The sequence below is a fragment of the Sapajus apella genome, unplaced genomic scaffold, assembly GCF_009761245.1.
Source record: "Sapajus apella isolate SASKATOON/1434 unplaced genomic scaffold, GSC_monkey_1.0 scaffold49, whole genome shotgun sequence".
Lineage (NCBI taxonomy): Eukaryota > Metazoa > Chordata > Mammalia > Primates > Cebidae > Sapajus > Sapajus apella.
In genome coordinates this window covers 14,336,729-14,355,848 of record NW_022436989.1, presented here as the reverse complement: position 1 = coordinate 14,355,848, position 19,120 = coordinate 14,336,729, and the positions used below count along the sequence as shown (strand labels likewise).

Sequence of the window (19,120 nt, the reverse complement as noted above, 5' to 3'; positions counted from 1 at the left end):
CTTGGAAGAGCATGCTGTCACTTGAGTAAAGCCTGTGCCTCCCCAAACCTGCACGGTATTTTTTTTTTTTGAGACAGAGTCTCGCTCTGTTGCCCAGGCTGGAGTGCAGTGGCTTGACCTCGGCTCACTGCAACCTCTGCCTCTTGGGTTCAGGCGATTCTCCTGTCTCAGCCTCCCAAGTAGCTGGGATCACAGGTGTGCGCCACCACACCCAGCCAATTTTTTGTATTTTTAAATAGAGACAGGGTTTCACCATGTTAGCTAGGATGGTCTCAATCTCCTGACTTCGTGATACACCCATTTCAGCCTTTCAAAGTGCTGGGATTACAGGCGTGAGCCACTGTTCCTGGCACTTTTTAAAAAAAAAAATGGAAAATGAAACTCTCCCTTTTTCCTCTGAAGATTTCATGGTCTTTTGTTAACACAAGTTACTAATATAACAACTTAAAACTTATTCCTTTATCAGGTCACAGTTCTGAAGGAAGCCCAGATATGGTGTGGCTGGGTGTTCTGCTCAGAATGGCTGAGTTCTCACCTGGGGGATCTAGGGGAAAATTCAGTTTCAAGCTCACCCTTATTCTCTACTAAATTCAGGTGTCTGTGGTTGACGGACTGGGGTCCTCATTTCCTTGCTCACATCAGTTGCCTCTCAGCCCTGGAGTCTATCTGCACCCTTATCACATAGCTGTCTCTCCTTTAAGTCTGCAAAAATGTGTTGAATCTTCAGGTTTCAAATCTCTGATTGCCTCTGCTGGCACCAGCCAGAGAAAATGCCCAGAATTTATGGTAAGGTCAGGCCTACCTGGATGATCTCTATCTTAAAGTCAAGTTAAGGTCATATAACATAACCTAATCACAAGAGTAGGAATCTTCTACTATATTCACAGTCTTGGGAGTTATACCTGGCACATACAGATTGAAAGGCAGGAAATTTGGAACACCATTCTAGAAGTTTGCCCAAACTAGGTAGGATTGCTGCTTCTCCCATCAGCACCCCTGGGGATCCCTTAAAGCAATTCTTTCAGCTGGTACTCTTTCCCCCAGTCCAGCTCTGTAACTTCAGGTGACCTTCGTAAAGAGAGGTTGATGAGACAGTGTCTGTGTACTTGATGTGGGACCACAGAATTGTGACCAGGGACTTCTCAGTGGGGCTTGGCTGTTCTAATATGTAGTATGTTGCGCCAACTAATACACAGTTGTTGTTATTGGAAGGGGAACATCTAGTAGGTGAGTGACCTGCCCAACTTGCTTGGTCAAGCAAAGTCTTATGCCTATCCTGTGGGGACATTGCCTGAGGATGATTACTGGATGGTTACCTCAATGACCAACTATCCTTTAAAGCTGGGAAAGCCTGTAGGACTTTTCTGCTGCTCTGCCCCTGCTCTTTGCCTTCCCTAACAGTTCAATGCTGTCTATGGGAATACAATTCATTCATTCACTCATTGGCTTAAGGAAACATTCATTAAGTACCTATGGTAAGCATGTGCCAGTAGATGTGCAAACATTATCTCTGTAGCAGCTGGATCCTACAGAAGCATTCAGATTGGTCTTCCTGCTTCTACCCTTGCCTTTTTGTCATCTATTTCCTACACACATGCCTGATGATCCTTTAAAAAGAATTACATAATGCCATTCTTCTGGTCAAAACCCTCTAATGACTTTCCAGCTCTGCTACAGTAAAAGCTCAAGTCCTCACCACAGCCTCTAAGGCCTGAACCATCTGGCTGCCTGGAGCCCCTCTGACCTCATCACCTATGCATCTCTCTCCTACTCTGCTCCAGCCACACTGGCTTGCCTGGTTCCTCCTCAGGCCACGTAGTCCTACGTCATGACCTCAGCACATGCCAATGCCTCTCTCTAGGCTGCCATTCCCCCACACCTGCAGGGCTTGCTTCCTTCACCTCTCTGCTCAGATGCTATATTACCAGTAATATCCTGAGACATTCCCTGACCACCTTCTATGGAGTAGCACATCCATTTCCCTTTTCATTTCCCATCCTTTTATTTTTCCTCCATGGCCTTACCACTCTGCAGCATTTTATTTATGGACTTGTCAATCTGTTTGTGTCTCCCACCAGAATATAAGCTATACCAGCACAGAGACTGTCTTCTTTGCTGCTGTATCCCCAGAACATACAACATTTCCTGGCACACAGTGATGGATGAATGTGCTGTAAGTACCATGCTATATTCTGGGAATAAAGAGATGAATAGTGCAAGATTCTTTAGATTTTTTTTTTTTTTGAGGTGGAATCTCACTCTCTTGCCCAGGCTAGAGTGCAGTGGTGTGATCTCAGCTCACTGAAACCTTCACCTCCTGGATTTGAATGATTTTCCTGCCTCAGCCTCCTGAGTAGCTGGGATTACAGGCACCCACCACCACACTCGGTTAATTTGTGTACTTTTAGTAGAGATGGGGTTTTACCATGTTGGTCAGGCTAATCATGAACTCCTTACCTCAAGTGATCTGCCTGCCTCAGCCTCCCAAAGTGCTGGAATTACAGGCATGAGCCACTGCGCCCAGCCTAGAGTCTTGCCTTTGAAGGAATTCATAACTGAGTGGCAGGAGAAGAGGCAGATGCCAGCAATCATGAGGGTGCTGCAAGGGAAGGCCAAAGAGGCAGGGGCTGGGCCTGGATAACCACGCAAACCTTGCAGAGCAGTAGCAGTTGAGCCCATTCTGGAGGATGAGTAAGGGGTGCCTGGGGAGAGTGGGAGGGGAGGCCTCTCACACCCCCTCTCACTTTCCCTTGTCCCACTGCTTCAGTCATGCTGGCTGGTGGCTGTCCTTGATCCCCAATGGCTAGGGGTGGAGGTGGTGTAGACCTAGCTTGGGTCACATGCTTCCTCAGAGTCAGTCACTGAGGCTGGGAAGATAAAATGATCTCATTGACCAGGTTTGGGTCATATGCTCCCCTTAGAGAATGAGAAGAAGAGGGAGGTTCACTCCTATCAATCACAGGGCCTGGGAGGAAGGGGGTTCCTAAAAGTAGAATTTAGCTGCTATTTCCATACAGTTAAATGAACAGTAGCCTGGCCAAACAACACAATGGTCTCTCTTTCCACTTTGTTATTTTCACATCCACACTTTTTCTTTGTTCTGTTTTCAGTTTTCCTGTACTTAGGAAACTGTATCCTAAATATGCCAGAACTCTTGTTCTGTGTCCAGCCAGGAAGATGTCACCAGATGCCAGTAATGGCTGGGTGTGGGGGACATTCAGGCGTGCAGTGCAGGAAAGGGTGGGGTGAGGGGTGTAGAGTCATCTCTGCTTCTGTCCTAGTGGGTTACTGATAGGATAGAACATTGTTCTGCACAGAGATTAGAACTCAGGGTATGAATGGCTCAGACTTTAGGTTTAGACTGCATTAGACTGTCATTCTATAAAGACCGCTGAAAAGACAACAGATTACAACAAAGTATTAGCCTTTGCCTTATTTGTAAGAAGGAAATATCTTGTTTAACTGCATAAAACCTTTGGTTTACTTCCCATATATTCCTTTAACAGTTTGATGACTATCCATCCTGGTTTGCTTGGGATTGAAGGGCTTCCTAAGACACAGGACTTGCAGTTTAAAAATGAAGACAGTCCTGGGAAAAGGGAGATATGAAAACAAAATAAACAGTGTTTTTTGGACTTTAGGATATTTTACGATTGTAGAGGCTGTAGAGTTGTATCTACAAACTGTTTTAATAAAGAATTATACTGGATCCTGCCAAAAATGAGGCTGCACCCAGGTGTTGTAAGAAGAAATCATTGTAATCACCTGTTCCTTAGGTAATTCTATCTTGTGTGTTAGCTCAGGCTACTATAAGAGAGTACCACAGATGGGTGGCTTCAAGAAACAAAAAAAATTTACTCCTTGCAACTCTGGAGGCGGAAGTTTAAGATCAGGTGCCATCATGATCAGGTTCTTGGGGGAAGGCCCTCATCTTGGTTGACAGCAGTCTTCTCCTTGTATCTTCACAAGGCAGAGAGCAGAGTGATAGAAAGCAAGTTTTCTCCTGTCTTTTTGTAAGGGCACTAATCACATTCACAAAGCCTCCACTCTCATGACCTAAATACCTAATTGCTTCCCTAAGGCCCCACCCTTTAATACCATTACCTTGTGGATTGAGATTTCAACAATATGAATTTGGGGGGACACAAACATCAATCCACTGGATGTTGATTAGATAAGAAGCACAAGTTAGATTCAGTATGGTACAGTACTTTAAGATCCTATTTATTTTAAAATCAGTTTACATTTATGTCATCTTTTGTTGTTAATCTCTAAGAGATATAAGCTAATTTGTTGTTATTGATGCCTAATAACACATAGAGGAAAGAAATTAAGCATCAAATCAATGAATTTTCTAACATGAAGATACCCATGTAATCCAAATAATTCATTTTTCATGATAAAGAACGTTCAACTTTGGAAGTCTTTTTTTTCTGTTTTCTGACACATCAATTCACTATACCTGGATTGCATATATCTTTGAGCTACTGAAATTGATGCCAGAATTCCAGGCACAGCATCAAAACAAAATAACCCAACTTCCGGTGAGCCTTGCAAATCCAAACTGCTTTTCAGTGATGGAAAATGCTGCATGATTTACATTTAAAATTAACATTTTTGATACAAGAGATACATATACTTCCCCCCCTTTCTTTGGAAGCTCCTCCTATGGATTTGCTTTGCTTTATCAGCTTTTCATTGTACTCAACATGCATGGAATGCAAAATAAATCAAGGTAGAGGCCCTATATTACCAGTTGAGATAATAAATATTGTTGTAATAATATAGCATTACAAATGTTGCAGAAATAATGGTGATGACAGCTATATTTTACAAATCTGACTTTGTTTTTTAGACAATCATTGGATTGGCATATGTCTCAGGTTAAAGGGAAACTAGGAAGTCCATGTGTGGGCACAAACCAATTAAGTTGAGCACTCACTGAATTGCTTTCACAGCCAGGATGGGGAATGATTGACCACAAATCAAGCTGTACACATGTTAAGACTACAAGAGTTTACAGGTAAATATGGCCCAAAGCCACTGCCACGGCATTCGTTGGCTGGAACATTTGCAGTGGTAAAGTGAGACGGAGAAGCTATTTAATTCTTTGCCAGAGGAGATCCTCCAGCTGGGTCCGGCTTTGGTATACACTTTAATGTGAAGGAAAAGCGGGAAAATTGGGCTTCCTATGCATGGCTGAGGACGGGAAGTCTGCCTACACCAGTGGTTCTCAATCCTAGTGCAATTTAGAAACTTCCTGGAGTTTAGAAAGAAGAAAAAAAATACAGACGCTCAGGACTCGCCCAAGACCAATTACTCAAGTTAAACAAGATTTATGGGAGGCCGTTGTTTTGGACTAACCTCCTGTACTAGGTTCTAGCAGACAAGACGAAACCAGAATGAAGTCACTTGTGCTAAGTGCCATGCAACAAAAATGAACTTTGAAACAGGCCAGTTTTCCCAAAAAACAGGAGATTCTAGCCAACCTGAGTCAGTACACTAACAACGTCCAAACTGTTTTTACCCTATAAGGAAAATAACTTTGAAATACCCACCTTAGTTGTTTGTTCTGTTCTTCAGCCTTTTTTTGCCCATAAAGCCAACCTCCTCTGCGCAGCTCATTGGAACACTCTCTTTGCTTTATAGAATGATGTTTCCCGATTCTAGATCCCAAATATAAGCCAGTTAGATTTTTTTAAGACAAGAGTTTCGTTCTGTTGCCCAGCCTGGAGTGCAGTGGCATGATCTCAGCTCACTGTAACCTCTGCCTCCTGGGTTCAAGCGATTGTCCTGCCTCAGCCTCCCAAGTAGCTGGGACTACAGGCACGCGCCACCATGCCCAGCTAATTTTTTTGTATTTTTAGTAGAAACAGAATTTCGCCATGTTGGTCAGGCTGGTCTAGAATTCGTGACTTCAAATGATCCTCCCGCCTCGGCCTCCCAAAGTGTTGGGATTACAGGCGTGAGCCACCGCGCGCGGCCGCCAATTAGACCTTTAAACTAAACTTGTAATTTTGTCTTCTGACACTTCCTATTACTGCAGGTGAAACCCAGGCATCAGAGCAAGTGTAAAACTCCCCAGCTGATCATACTCTGAGGAATGGTTGAGAACATAGTTGGAGTTATTACCTTGGCATCCCGCTTTGAGGAATGCTTCCAGGACCCAAACCTTCTACAAAAGGGCTGTCCCTGCAGCCTAGGGCAATTTCAGCTCCTAGGTGCGGGGTCCAGGGCAGAACTTGGGTGATGGCGCTCACTTGAAACAGCAATAGTTTAATAACGGAGGTTCTCACGCACTTATTTCTGCAAAAACCCCACAAAAGCCCAGAACCCAGGACGAAACTCAGAGACCTCACAACCCGCTCTGTCTTTTAGGAACTGCCCGGGCACAGACACAAACGCCCAGGGCTGAGTGCGCAGGCGCGGACTGAGGACGCGGGAGAGGGCGCATGCGTGGGCTTGAGGGCGGTGCTTCCGGTCGATGTGCTGCTGGGGGGCGGGGCCTGCGACACGCGGTGGGCGGGTCCTGAATTGCGACCCTGGCCCGGATCTGACCTGGATTGCGACCCCAACCCGGACTACCCTGACCGCGACCCCTACCCCTGCCCATCCGCATGGCCCGGCACGTGTTCCTAACGGGGTCCCCAGGTAACCCTGCGGGGATCCCCACCTCTGCGAGGTCGAGGGGGTGGGGGCGCGCGGGCTGGGGGCGACCCTGTGCTGTCGGGGAGAGTCCCTGGCTCCAGGGTTCCGGCCTCTGAAGTTCCCAATTTAAATGGCGGGCTTGGTAGTCTGAAGCGTTTATACTCCTTCCCGGAAAACGTGACTTAAACGACTAAGGGCCCAAAGGATTAGAACACACCCGTGAGGGGGTCCTAGACCGGCTTCTTGATGAAGGGCTGAAACCGCAGGAGCCAGCGGCAGCGGTAACGCCTTACTGCAGTGTTGACATTGGGGTCTGCACAAACCTTGTTTCAGGAGATCAGCAGCAACCGCGATGTGAAGTGGGGATGTTTGATTTCTGTTGACAGTCACAGGTACTTCTTTATTGTGGCTCTTTGCTACATAGTGCAAAGAAATGGGAAATTTTCTTTGCAGGATAGCAAAATTGAAGATGTAACACCTTTTTCCCATCTAAGTTCATCCCCCTATCCCCGTCCCCATCCCCATTTCCATCCCCTTGAATTCCCTCCACAGCTGAGGCCACAGGTGGAGAAGCTTTGGTACCTACAGGAGCCCTTCTCAGACGCTCTTGCTTGTTCCTGTCGCTGTCCGCCCCCCACCCCGGCCCCCCGCGATGTCTGTCAGATCCCTCAACCTGTGGCCTGTGGAGTTCTCATCTGAGAAATAGGTTAGCATTGAGGTCAGATGAGAGAGTAGGAGGAGATGCTTATAAATGAAGGCGCTACCCATGTATCAAGCATTACTAAAAGACGGGTAGGAAGGTGGTGGTCACATCAGATAGGCTAAGAAATAATGATAGGCTAAAGGACTTCAGCTCCTTTGCAAGGCAAATCTAATTTTGAAGTTTATTGTGGGCTCAGATATCAAAGACTGTAACCCTGGATCTAGAATTCTTTTTTACTTTATTTTAATGTTTATGTTTAGCCTTAAGTAGCAAAGGCTACACCTAATATTGCAGACTTTGGAATTCTATCAGGCATTGGAGAGGGCAAATGGGGAGCAGACGGTGAGGAGGAGGAGGAGTAGGAGGCTGGTTTGAGAAATGCCTGCTATCCACAGTCACTCCTAAGTATTGCAAAGAACTGTTTTCGGAAAGTTGGTTTGTCAATCCTTTATTTGAAACTTGGAATGCAGTTTGATACAAAGCAGGCTGACCCCAAGATATCCGTGTGTTTTATAATGGAGGTGTCTTGATACCCTGATTGTATTGGTGGTGATTCTTGTTTCTGCCGTCTTATCAAAGTCTTCTGTAAACTAGCTGAAAGACTCAAATAATTCTACAGTGTGGCTCTCTTAAACCTGTCCTCAAACCCACGCACCTGTCTTTTCTCCTCCTCTTCCTCATGTAGTTACAATGTAATTTTCATTAGTCAGTGTTTATAGTATTATGGCTATGTAAAGATAATCACAACAGAGCCACGTAGTAACCTTTTTTTTTTTTTTTTTTGAGACAGTCTTGCTCTGTGGTCCCAGGCTGGTGTACAGTGGTGTGATCTCAGCTCACTGCAACCTCTGCCTTCCAGGTTCAGGTGATTCTCCTGCCTCAGCCTCCCAAGTAGCTGGGACTACAGGTGTGTGCCACCACACCCAGCTAATTTTTTTTTTTTTTTTTGTAATTTTAGTAGAAATAGGATTTTACTGTGTTAGCCAGGATGGTCTTCACCTCCTGACCTGGTGATCTGGTGGCCTCGGGACTCCCGAAGTGCTGGGATTACAGGCGTGAGCCACTGCACCCAGCCATAATGTATCATTTTTCCATTTATTTATTTATTTTAGAGACAGGATCTTGCTCTGTCACCCACGCTGGAGTGTAGTGAAACAATTATAGCTCCCTGCATCCTCAAACTCCTGAGCTTAAGTGATCCTCCCGCTTCAGCCTCCTGAACAGCTGGGACTACAAGCGCATACCACCATACCCAAGTAATTTTTAAATTTTTTGTAGAGACCTGTCTCTTGCTATGTTGCCCAGGCTAATCTCCAATTCCTGGCCTCAAGTGATCTTCCCACCTGGGCCTCCCAAAATACTGGGATTATAAGTGTGAGCCACCTAACCCCTCCTTCTTTTTCTTTGTGTTAGGATAGGGTCTCGCTCTGTCGTCCAGGTTGGAGTGCAGTGGTACAATCTCAGCTCACTGCAACTTCCACCTCCCGGCTCAAACGGTCTTCCCACCACAGACTCCCTAGTAGCTAGTACTACAGGTGTGCACCACCATGCCCTCTAATTTTTCTTTTTTTTTCTTTTACACACAGCGTTTTTTCCCCTAATAACTCCTAATAATAGGAGTTATTATCTGATGTTTTTATTTGCCTAGTTTCTTTCTGTCTTCTTAACATGTTCAGACCATCAGGTAATGTCTCCTCTCAAAGAGCTCACTTTTTGTTACATATCCTCTTAGTACCCCTGGCACTTAGCATTTTTTCCCCATTTCCAACTGTCTGTACCCATGACTCATCTTGGAGGGCTTTCTCTGGTCCCTGGAGCCCACTTGACCTGCACACAGAGCAGGCCCGAAGAGCCAGAGAATTCCTGTGCCCAGGGAGTAGCCTTCAACCTGTGATTCATTAAAGTTAGTTGATAAATTCCCTACTTCCTCACTCCTCACACAGGATAACTGAGCCACTTGCCCTGACTTGTCCCTTAGGATTCCCCAGTGGGATGAAGCTCCAGCTGCCCCCAGTGGAACTTGCTTGATAGTACACCTCGTGCTGGTGTCTTCCCCTCCCTTCTGACTTTCTTCCCTACCAGCCCATCATGTTGTCGGCTTCCCAAGTTAAACTACCTGCACTTGGACTTTATCTCAGGGTCTGCTTAGGGGAGAACCAGAACCAAAATAATTCCAGAGCTTTCTGATCTGTTTGTGCCTGGCATACAGCTGTCACCTCGACGTCTTTGGTTCATTTCTTATCCAGACAGTATTGGGGTAGCAGCTTAACTAATGAAGAAAAAATTAACTGAAAGAAGATTCCTAGAGCTGAAGAAGCCAAAAGGAACTTGGTCCAAATGCTTCCTATTTATTAATGCACGATGTGCTACACAACATGCAGTCCCCACAGTATACCCTTTGTGAACAGGAATAGTTACTGTTGCTCCATTTTATCTTTTTCAAAATATAAAACAGCGTTGTTTTTTTTGTTAGGATAAGAGTAAGACTGATTCAGTATAAGAATTTAAAAAACCAGGAAAGTTTTAAGGAAGAAAGCGACAATTACAGGGAATTTCAACTTAATAGAAATCATCTCTGTAAATCTTTGTTCTGTAATCTTGACATTATTTTCTGTAGACACATATGTACTTCGCCATTTTTTAAAAAAACATAATGGAATGGTTTCCGCTATTAACCTGCTTTTTTTCATATATTATTATCATATATTGTGGTCTATTTTCCATGCTAATAAGTACACATAAGCAATATATATATATGTATATGTGTGTGTGTGTATTTTTTTTTTTTTTTGAGATGGAGTCTCGCTCTGTCACCCAGGCTGGAGTGCCGTGGCGTGATTTCGGCTCACTGCAACCTCCGCCGCCTTGGTTTATGCAATTCTCCTGCCTCAGCCTCTTGAGTAGCTGGGTCTACAGATGCATGCCACCACACCTGGCTAAGTTTTTGTATTTTTAGTAGAGACAGGGTTTCACTGTATTAGCCAGGATGGTCTCAATCTCCTGAACTTATGATCCACCCACCTCAGCCTCCCAAAGTGCTGGGATTATAGGTGTGAGCCACCGTGCCCAGCCAGCAATATATTTTTTAATGGTTGCATGGTATTCATGTGTATTTATGTGTTATTATATACACGGTGCTGTGAGTTAACTCCCTCACTAATCAACATTTAGGTTGTTTTCAGTGTTTTGCTATTATAGAAAATATTGCAGTGAATGTCCTGCTGTACACATTTTGTTGACATCTAGTCATGAGCTGCCGGTTGCTGTAGTAGGCATATTGAAATTGCCCTTCAGAAAAGGAGTACCAGCTTACACATTCAGCAATGCTATTACTTGCATTAAACAGATTCTTCAGTGACTTTCCTAAAGCAGTTGTTACGGAGGGCCAGGGCTGGATTAGAATTTCATCATTTTATGTTCTACACAGTTCTCCTACCAGCCACCTGCTCACTGTGGCTCACTATAGCCAGAATCCTCTTGGGTTGCTGTTCATGTTCCAGAAGGCCAGGTGCTATTATTTTAATGTGAGGTGTGAAGCTAGATATATTAAGTTAGAATAATGGATCATATTTTATGTCAAGGAGGGTTAAAAGAGTAGGTAGTCCTAGAAATAGCATGATTTACAACTCTGTAGTGTCTCAAAATAGCTCACTTGCAGACACGCTAGCTTTCTCTCTCTTCCTTAGTTGGGTAGTCATGATGCCACTTACTTAAATCCATATTGGGAACAAGGCTCATATTTTAAAAAGTTCAGTTTCTTCATCTGTAAAATATGCATAAGGATAGTAACTGCCTCAGACGATGGTTATGAGGGCTTAACCAAGAAAATGCTTCTGAAGTGGGCTAGAACAGTGTCTGGCTCCATAGTGTCAGTGATTGGTATTACTATGTTAGGTAGCACCTGTTGGTGCTTGTAAACCCATGAGTTCATCAGAGTAGTCAACTGGCCAGGCTGGATGGAAAGGAAAGGTCAAGGTGGGGAGGATGAGAGGGTGCAGGTGCATAGGTTCAAATTAGGGAAGGTGTGGGGGATAAGGTGAAGAAATGCTTAGAGACTCTGGAGAAGATGACGTTGGACCTGACAGGCTTGCTGTTATGAACAAGTTTGAAAGTGACCATTAACAGGGATGTTAATGGTGTTTAATACACTTTTTCAGGAGATACAGCAATGTAAATCCAAGGAGGAGTAAAGTGATTTTCCCACTGTAAGTGTAGGTCCGTTTGTAATCTCTTGAAGGCTGAAATCTTAAATTCCCAGCCCCTGACTCAGGTGTGACCAATGTTACTTCCTGGGCAGAAAAATGAGAACTGTAAACCATTTCACAGGATGCAAAGGGCACGTGAGAATATCATCAGAAACCACTCAGTTCGTTCTGGGATTGTGTATGTGCAAAATTAATAATGTTTCACATTTAAAAATAAACCTCAAGATATCATTCCTATTTTTATTATGCTTATTGAATTATGCTTGAAATTAAGCATTTTAACACCTGGAGCAATCAAAATTAAATTGAAGTTAATATTCATAAATCCATTTACAGCCCATTTCTCTACCCACCCTAATTGCTGTCTCAGAGTCAACAAGTGCTGTGTGTGCTCTAGCGAGGGAGTGATTACTAATGGGCTTTTCTTCTTTTTTTTTCTTTTATTTTAGGGGTTGGAAAAACAACACTGATCCAGAAAGCCAGTGAGGTTTTAAAATCCTCTGGCGTGCCTGTCGATGGATTTTATACAGAAGAAGTCAGACAGGGAGGGAGAAGAATAGGATTCGATGTGGTCACGTTGTCCGGCACCCGAGGGCCTTTATCTAGAGTTGGGTACTGATATTTCATTTCTGTGTTGTTTTATTGTCTAAGCTCCCCTTCCATCTGTGCTTTGGGAGCTTTTCAACAAGAGCTAAATTCACCAAAAGCAAAAACTCAATTGGGTTCTTGGATGCCAATCTGCTTTCCCTTTAGGTTGAGAGTTTCTCCCTGGGCACAAAGTTGAGCCAAATGATCTCATCTATCCTGAAGAATCTTAGGCCTTTAGGGATTTCTCAGAGAAAGGAAACAGAATGTAACCATCACATGAAAAAAGTCATATTTTACTTAAAACTTATTCACCAAGTTATAAACTCCACACTTTATAATTCTTCGTCCTGTTTCTAGTGCCGCTTTTCAAAGACTGTTGATGCAATAGCTGCTTGGAGCTTATAGCCTTGCCATAACCACAAGGCTATTGTTGGAGGTGTGGACACTTAGGGTGGGTCTGTTCAAAGCAGAGAAAACCTGATCCGCTTTGCAGACCACTGCATTTTGTGTTGGTCATTTTTAAGGTTGACTTAGCATATGTGGAATGCCAGAGGCTCAGTGGAGCAGCTAAAACCCAGAAATCAATACTGGAGTTTTTCAGCAAAGAACACAATGTCTTTTCCTTCAGGTTACAGCCTCCACCTGGAAAACGTGAATGCCGAGTTGGGCAGTATGTGGTTGACCTGACTTCTTTTGAGCAGTTGGTGCTCCCTGTCTTGAGGAACGTGAGTATGTGGTTTCTGCTTTTCGAACCCATCTGCTCTTAGTGCACTGTGGGAATTGCTAGCCATGGAAACAGAATGCCTTTTGCTCTTAAAGTTTTGCATTTTACAGTTTAAAAGTCATCCGGTGATTGAGTCTTAATAAGGATAAACAACATAATTTGCTGTCACTCTGAGGTACAAGTAAATTCCTGTAAATTCAGTACACATAAATATTTTATTTCGGAAAGGCTCTTGATGCCCAGGTGCCAACATTCCCAAAGATAGGTCTTAGTCCTCTGTCTTCTCACATTCATGTCTTAACCTGGTTTCACAGCACAACAAACATTTAGGAAGAAAAAGCGTCGTTATATAAGCATAATCACCAGTTGTTATCAAATGCCTCGCAAGTACTGTAAGCAGTTAAGACATTATATCGTTATATTACCTTTTTTAAAAAAGAAAAAAACAACTTTATTGACATCTTACAACTTCTTCCTTTCTACTTTTAATGCCTTTTATTTCATTTGCTTGCCTAATTGCCCCCGCTAGAACCTCCATTACAACATTGAATAAAAGTAGTGATAGTAGATATCCTTGTCTTATTCCCAATCTTAGGAAGAAAATATTTAGTCTTTCACCATTATGCATGATGTTAACTGTGTCTTTGTATAGAGTTTATGCAGGTGTATTTTGTTGAGGATTTCTGCATCTGTATTCACAAAAGATAGAGTCTGTAGCTTTCTTTTCTTGGGATATTGTTGTTTAGTTTTGGTATCAGGTTAATACTGGTCTAATAGAGTGAGTTAGGAAGCGTTTCCTTCTCTTCTAATTTTTGGAAGGGTTTGTGAATGATTGGTATTAATTTTTCTTTGAATGATTGATAGAATTCACTAGAGAAGCCATGTGGGCTAGGTTTTTCTTGGTGAGAAGCTTTTAAATGACCAATTCAATCTCTTCTTATAGGTCTGTTGATTTTGTACGTTTTGTTGAATGAGTTGTGGTAATTTGTACCTTTTAGTAATTTGTCCATTTCATCTGAAGTATCTAAGTTGCTGGCATACAGTTGTTCATATTCACCCATAATGCTTTTTATTTTGTAAGATTGGTGGTATTGTCACTTCTTTCATTATTTTAGTTATTTAAATCTTCTCATTTTTCTTGGTCAGTCTAAACATTTGTCAATTTAGATGATCTTTTCAAAGAACCAATTTTTGTTTTATTATGTATTGTTTTATATACCTATTTATCAAATATTAAGTACTGTGTATACAGTCATGAACAAAGCAGACATGTTTTCTGCTCCCTCAAAACTGTTAGTCTAGTGGGAAAGGTAGACACTAAATAAATTTATACTTCGTCATTAATGCTGTGACAGAAAAGAGCAGGGTGCTATGAGAGACAGTAACAGGAAGAACTGACTTGAGAGCAATGGACCAGGAAAGAGTTCTGAGAAGATGACATTTAAACAGAAAGGAAAAGGTGAGAGGGCACTGGAGAGAGTTAGTATTAGGGTATTTGTATGTGTCAGGGCGGGGAGATCTGGGGATAATATTCTAAATGGCAGGAACAGATACATTAAGACCTCAGAGCCTTGGAGCAAGAGCAGGTGAAGAAGGTGAATTTGGTGAGTTGGGGACCATGTGATGCAGGACTCTGTGGACCATGTTAAGGAATGTGAGTGTTATTTAATCTTTTATAGGCTTACTACTTTGATTTGTGAAAATTAAATGGTACAGACATGTCTCAAAAACCAATTATAAACCGTCCAGAGGTTTCCATGGCACCAGGGAGTCCAAGGTCTTTCTAGTGGCTGAGAAGACCCTGTGATACCTGGCCTTAATAACCTCTGACCTCAACTTGCCATTCTTCAGCCACACTTGTCCAATCACTTCCCGCACATGCCAGCCTGACACTCCTTGGCTCTTGCCATTTTCTTTGGTTAGCACACTGTCTTCTAAGATCTTTGCCTCTCTGTTCCTTGGCATTCAGAGCTCAGCTGGAGTATGTAGTGGCAGTTGCCCAAAGGCTACTGAAGATTTTAGCTATAGCCTCCTGAGGATCGTTCTAATCTCAGAGGGTTGCCCAAAGGCTACTGAAGGTTTTAGCTATAGCCTGCTGAGGATTGTTCTAATCTCAGAGGGCTGGTGGTATCTTATGGTCTGTTTCAGCAGGGGGTTGTGCCTCTTGGAACCCAACAAGTTCTCCTTTTCTTCCTATCCCCTATTTCCTCCTCCCACTTCCTTCTTCCCTAATTCCTTCCTCTTGGAACTTTCCCTCAGTTCCTGTGCTGGGGACTCTTGTGGCCAATGTGTTGTGGAGGAGCAGAGAGCATGGTACTTTTCTTTTGAGTTTTCCCATCACGTATGTTCCTCTCTACTTAAATGTTCAAAACACAAGTGAAATACGTGAAATTAAATTCCATGTGAAGATTCTGGTTTTAGGAACTGACTGCGTCAATACAAAGAATTTTTCACTTAACCTGCTCAGACAGAGTAGACCAAATCCTGGGAGAAGAGTGTGCACAGGTGCTTAGTGTCTAGCTGCAAGATCATATAAGAGATCATATGCTGACTAGATCAAAGCATGAATCTGTTTTCTAATTAAAAAATAAAGAAATACAGAATTCTCCCAGCTTTTTATATTCTGATTACCAAATGTAGACATGCACATTCCCTGTAGAAAAAGTTCCTAGCAGGGGATTTGATATGGTTTGGTTCTGTGTCCCCACCCAAATCTCATCACAAATTAATCCTCATGTATGGAGGGAGGGTCCTGGTGGGAGAAGGTTGGATCATGGGGTGGTTTCCCCCAGGCTATTCTCCTGATAGTGAGGGAGTTTTCATGAGATCCAGTGGTTTCAAAAGTGGCAGTTTTCCCTGCACTCTTTCTCCTGCCACCACGTGAAGAAGATCCTTGCTTCCCCTTCACCTTCCACCATGATTTTAAGTTTCCTGAGGCCTCCCCAATCATGCGGAACTATGAGCCAATTAAACCTCTTTTATTTATAAATTACCCAGTCTACGTAGTGTCTTTATAGCAGTGTGAAAATGGACTAATACAGGATTCTTATCCAGTCAGGGTCATGGATTTCTTTTCTGGAGCAGAAATTTTTCTCTCTTCATATATATTTTACTGGAATGAAAAAAGGAGAAGGAATTGGTCTTTTGTCTTTACATTAAAAAAAAGAAATATTAAAATAATTAGGCAACAAAACTGGAGAGTATAAAGAGATCATTTTTGATACTGGCAATGAAAACAACCAAGTAAACTGGAAGCTTTAGAAACTCTTTATAAAGGGGCACAGTGTTAGTTCATAGAGCCTGGGATCTATGAAAACATAAACTCTGATAATAAGAAATATTTATCGTGTGTAAGCAATTTCACTATGTATGAGTAAAAGTTTGAGATGTGTGTGTCTGTGTTTTAATACTAAAAAAAAAAATAAGAAAAAAAGTACTTTTCTGATTAGGCCAAGCAGGGCTATGCCTGTTTACAGGTGGAGTAGTGAGAATAGGGGTGGGACCTGTGATAGTGGCCCACACCTGTAATTCCATCTCTTTGGGAGGTTGAGGCAGGTGGATCACTTGAAGCCAGGAGTTCGAGACCAGCCTGGCCAATATGGTGAAACCCAGTATCTACTGAAAAAAAAAAAATCAGCTAGGGATGGTGGCACGTGCCTATAGTCCCAGCTACTCAGGAGGCTGAGGCAGGAGAATCACTTGAACCTGAGAGACAGAAGTTGTAGTGAGCCAAGGTGGTGACATTGCATTCCAGCCTGGGCAACAGAGCAAGACTCCATCTCAAAAAAAAAAAAAAAAAAAAAAAGAATGGTCAGGAGCTGAAGGGCAACTCGAGGTGAGGGAAAGGCTCAGGAGGCCCAGGCACAACCCAGGTCCACCTTGTGGAACTGCTCTGGTTATGTTTCTTTAGGCAGGAATTGTGCCTGGGCATCATGGTTGCTCATGAGAAATAAAGAAAAATAGAGCATACGTGGTAAGCGTTCTAGACTCAGGAAGGTTTTTAGAAAGCCTTTAGTGGGGTTGATGGTTAATTTTTTTCATTCCATGAGTTAACTCTTTCCTTATTTGTCAACATTTATTATTTTCTTGAGTATTCAAGTTCTAGATATTCATGGTAAAAAATTACAAAAAATGTAAAATAAAAATTAAAAATACAATGCGAATAACTCATAATCTTATCACCAAGTTAGCCAATGTTAGCATATTTTGTTTCTGCTCCTTTTGTTTACCTAGTTTGTTTATTCAGTCATTCAAGATCAGGGGAAATGTTATGTATAGTTTCATAGGTTTGGTGTTTGTTTCCCTTAATGTGATTGAGGGACATGGGAATGTTCTCACAACATGATAATCTTCAAAACTGGGAGATTTTAATAGTTTCATCCTATTTCATGATATGAGTTTTCATCTTTGATTTAATTATTACTCTCTCAGTGTTGGGCATTCAGATTCTGTATCACCATTGTAAATAACCTTGCAACAAATCACCCTTTGTACTTGAGTCTTTTTCTCTAGGCGTGATTATTTCCTTAGGGAGAGTCTAAAAGGGGAAATATGAGCTGGCGGGGTGTGAACTTTCAAGATCTTGTTAGTGCTGTGTTGACTTTGTGCCCCACTGCCAGAGTGTGAGTGTGCTTGTCTTGCTGCACTTTGCCAGCCCTGAGCACTGAACTTATTTTCAATATAATACACACTGCTTTGCTTTGATTTGCATTTTACAGTTACTAATGAATGGGGTTAAGAGTTTTTCAGTTGTTCATTAAGTTTTCCTTAATTTAAATTGTTCATCTATCGCTCTTCCCATTTCTTTACTTTGGGCTTAAATAGATCTTTTATAAAGCAGATTGCCTTTTTATATTATTGATTCTGTTTTTCTCAGTTTGTCACTTCAGTTTGGTGATATCTTTCCTTCAACACAGAGAAAAGTTTGTCCCTATTCCAAATTTATATAGATATTTTAATTTTACCTAGATATTTCTTTTTCTGCATCCTTTTTTTTTTTAACATTTATGTTTTCAATCCATTTGGATTTATCTTGAATGTAATATACAATGAGGTTCCCAACTGATTTTTTTCCAGATATTTAGCCAGTTTACTAAAATTGTTTGTTAAATAACCCATTTATAATTAGTATTTTATGCTTAATTAATTATATTAAAACTCTATGTGTGTGTGTGTGTGTGTATATGTGAAGTGTTTCAGCGTTATCTGTTCTCTTCCATTGATCTGTTTGATCCTTGTGTCAGTATCATAGTATTTTAATTACCATGGTAATTGTTTATGTTTTTCTTCTGCAAAAATGATCTTGTTCAGAAACTCTAGTAATGGTGGCACCAGCAGCAGTAAACTATTATTGAGTGGAAACTAAGTGCCAGGCATGAACTCATTTAGTCCTCAGAACACTATCACTACATTCCTATTCTACAGATGAGCAAACGGAGGCATAGAGTAGAAAGTTACTTGCTCAGGGACACACTGATTGTATAAGTGGTAGAGCTGGAGCAAACTATAATCAAGACTTTTACTATCCATTAAAAAAATGTCTTCTATGGAGTGGCTGGAACTATAGCTATTTTGACATAAAGCCTATTTTAATTTTTCAGATAATCTTCCTTCTCCACAGCCAAAATCATGTTTCTCTTTCTTCATTAATTTCTTTAAAATTTTTATTGGTGAGGTTATTCATAGGGCTCTCCTGTTTTCTGGTGCTACTAGAGTTAGGATTGTTTTTTCTGTTTTCTAATGATCAAGGCTGATAAGATAATGCTGGGCTTTTACATAATGACATTTTTGATAGCTACCCTGAATGCTTTATTAAAATTTGATGCAATGTAAGATTTAACATTTTATTGGTTTTCAAAATATCTCCTACTCACACAAAATGATGACAATAGATTATGATGTTTTCAAGAACAAAGGACATCTACTTGAAGCCTTGTTTTCCAGGTGAACAGTGTCAATTTTTACAAAGATCTGTGGAAGGAATAGTAAGCTAGAACACTCAGTGAAAACCAACATAGTCGAACCTTGTATTCTCCTGTTTTGAGTAAAATAAGGCTTTAAAGTGTATTTGTTTTTGAGAGCAGGATCTACTTTTGATTCTGAAATAGACTCTGTTTTGGAAAATCTTAGAAGCTTCCTTTGAAGGCGAGAGGATTCCTGTCTAGGGAAAAGTATTTTGTTTTTGTTTTTTAGACTGTTGATCTGGAAGTGTTCCTTAGTGTTTCAGGCCACTTAGCTTTAGAAAGAATGCAG

At 41.9% G+C, this 19,120-nt stretch overlaps 1 protein-coding gene and 1 long non-coding RNA gene across 3 annotated transcripts in view; one reads left to right on the top strand and one right to left on the bottom strand.

Annotated features, from left to right (window-relative positions):
• Positions 1–3,053: 3,053 nt before the first annotated feature.
• LOC116526071 lies at positions 3,054–6,414 on the bottom strand. The gene is made up of 2 exons (XR_004257955.1): positions 6,133–6,414; positions 3,054–5,666 (listed from the first exon to the last, which is right to left on the bottom strand). It is a non-coding gene; the product is annotated as an uncharacterized LOC116526071 (long non-coding RNA).
• A 26-nt stretch (positions 6,415–6,440) lies between these two features.
• Positions 6,441–19,120, top strand: part of NTPCR (nucleoside-triphosphatase, cancer-related) — a 28,721-nt gene continuing 16,041 nt past the window's right edge. The window contains exons 1-3 of one of the 2 annotated variants that reach the window (XM_032242330.1): positions 6,441–6,651; positions 12,006–12,168; positions 12,773–12,869. In XM_032242330.1, the coding sequence (XP_032098221.1) occupies positions 6,618–6,651; positions 12,006–12,168; positions 12,773–12,869 (294 nt within the window). In that variant the 5' untranslated portion in view covers positions 6,441–6,617. Of the gene's footprint in view, positions 6,652–12,005; positions 12,169–12,772; positions 12,874–19,120 lie in introns of both variants that reach the window. The other variant, XM_032242331.1, reaches the window with a different exon arrangement.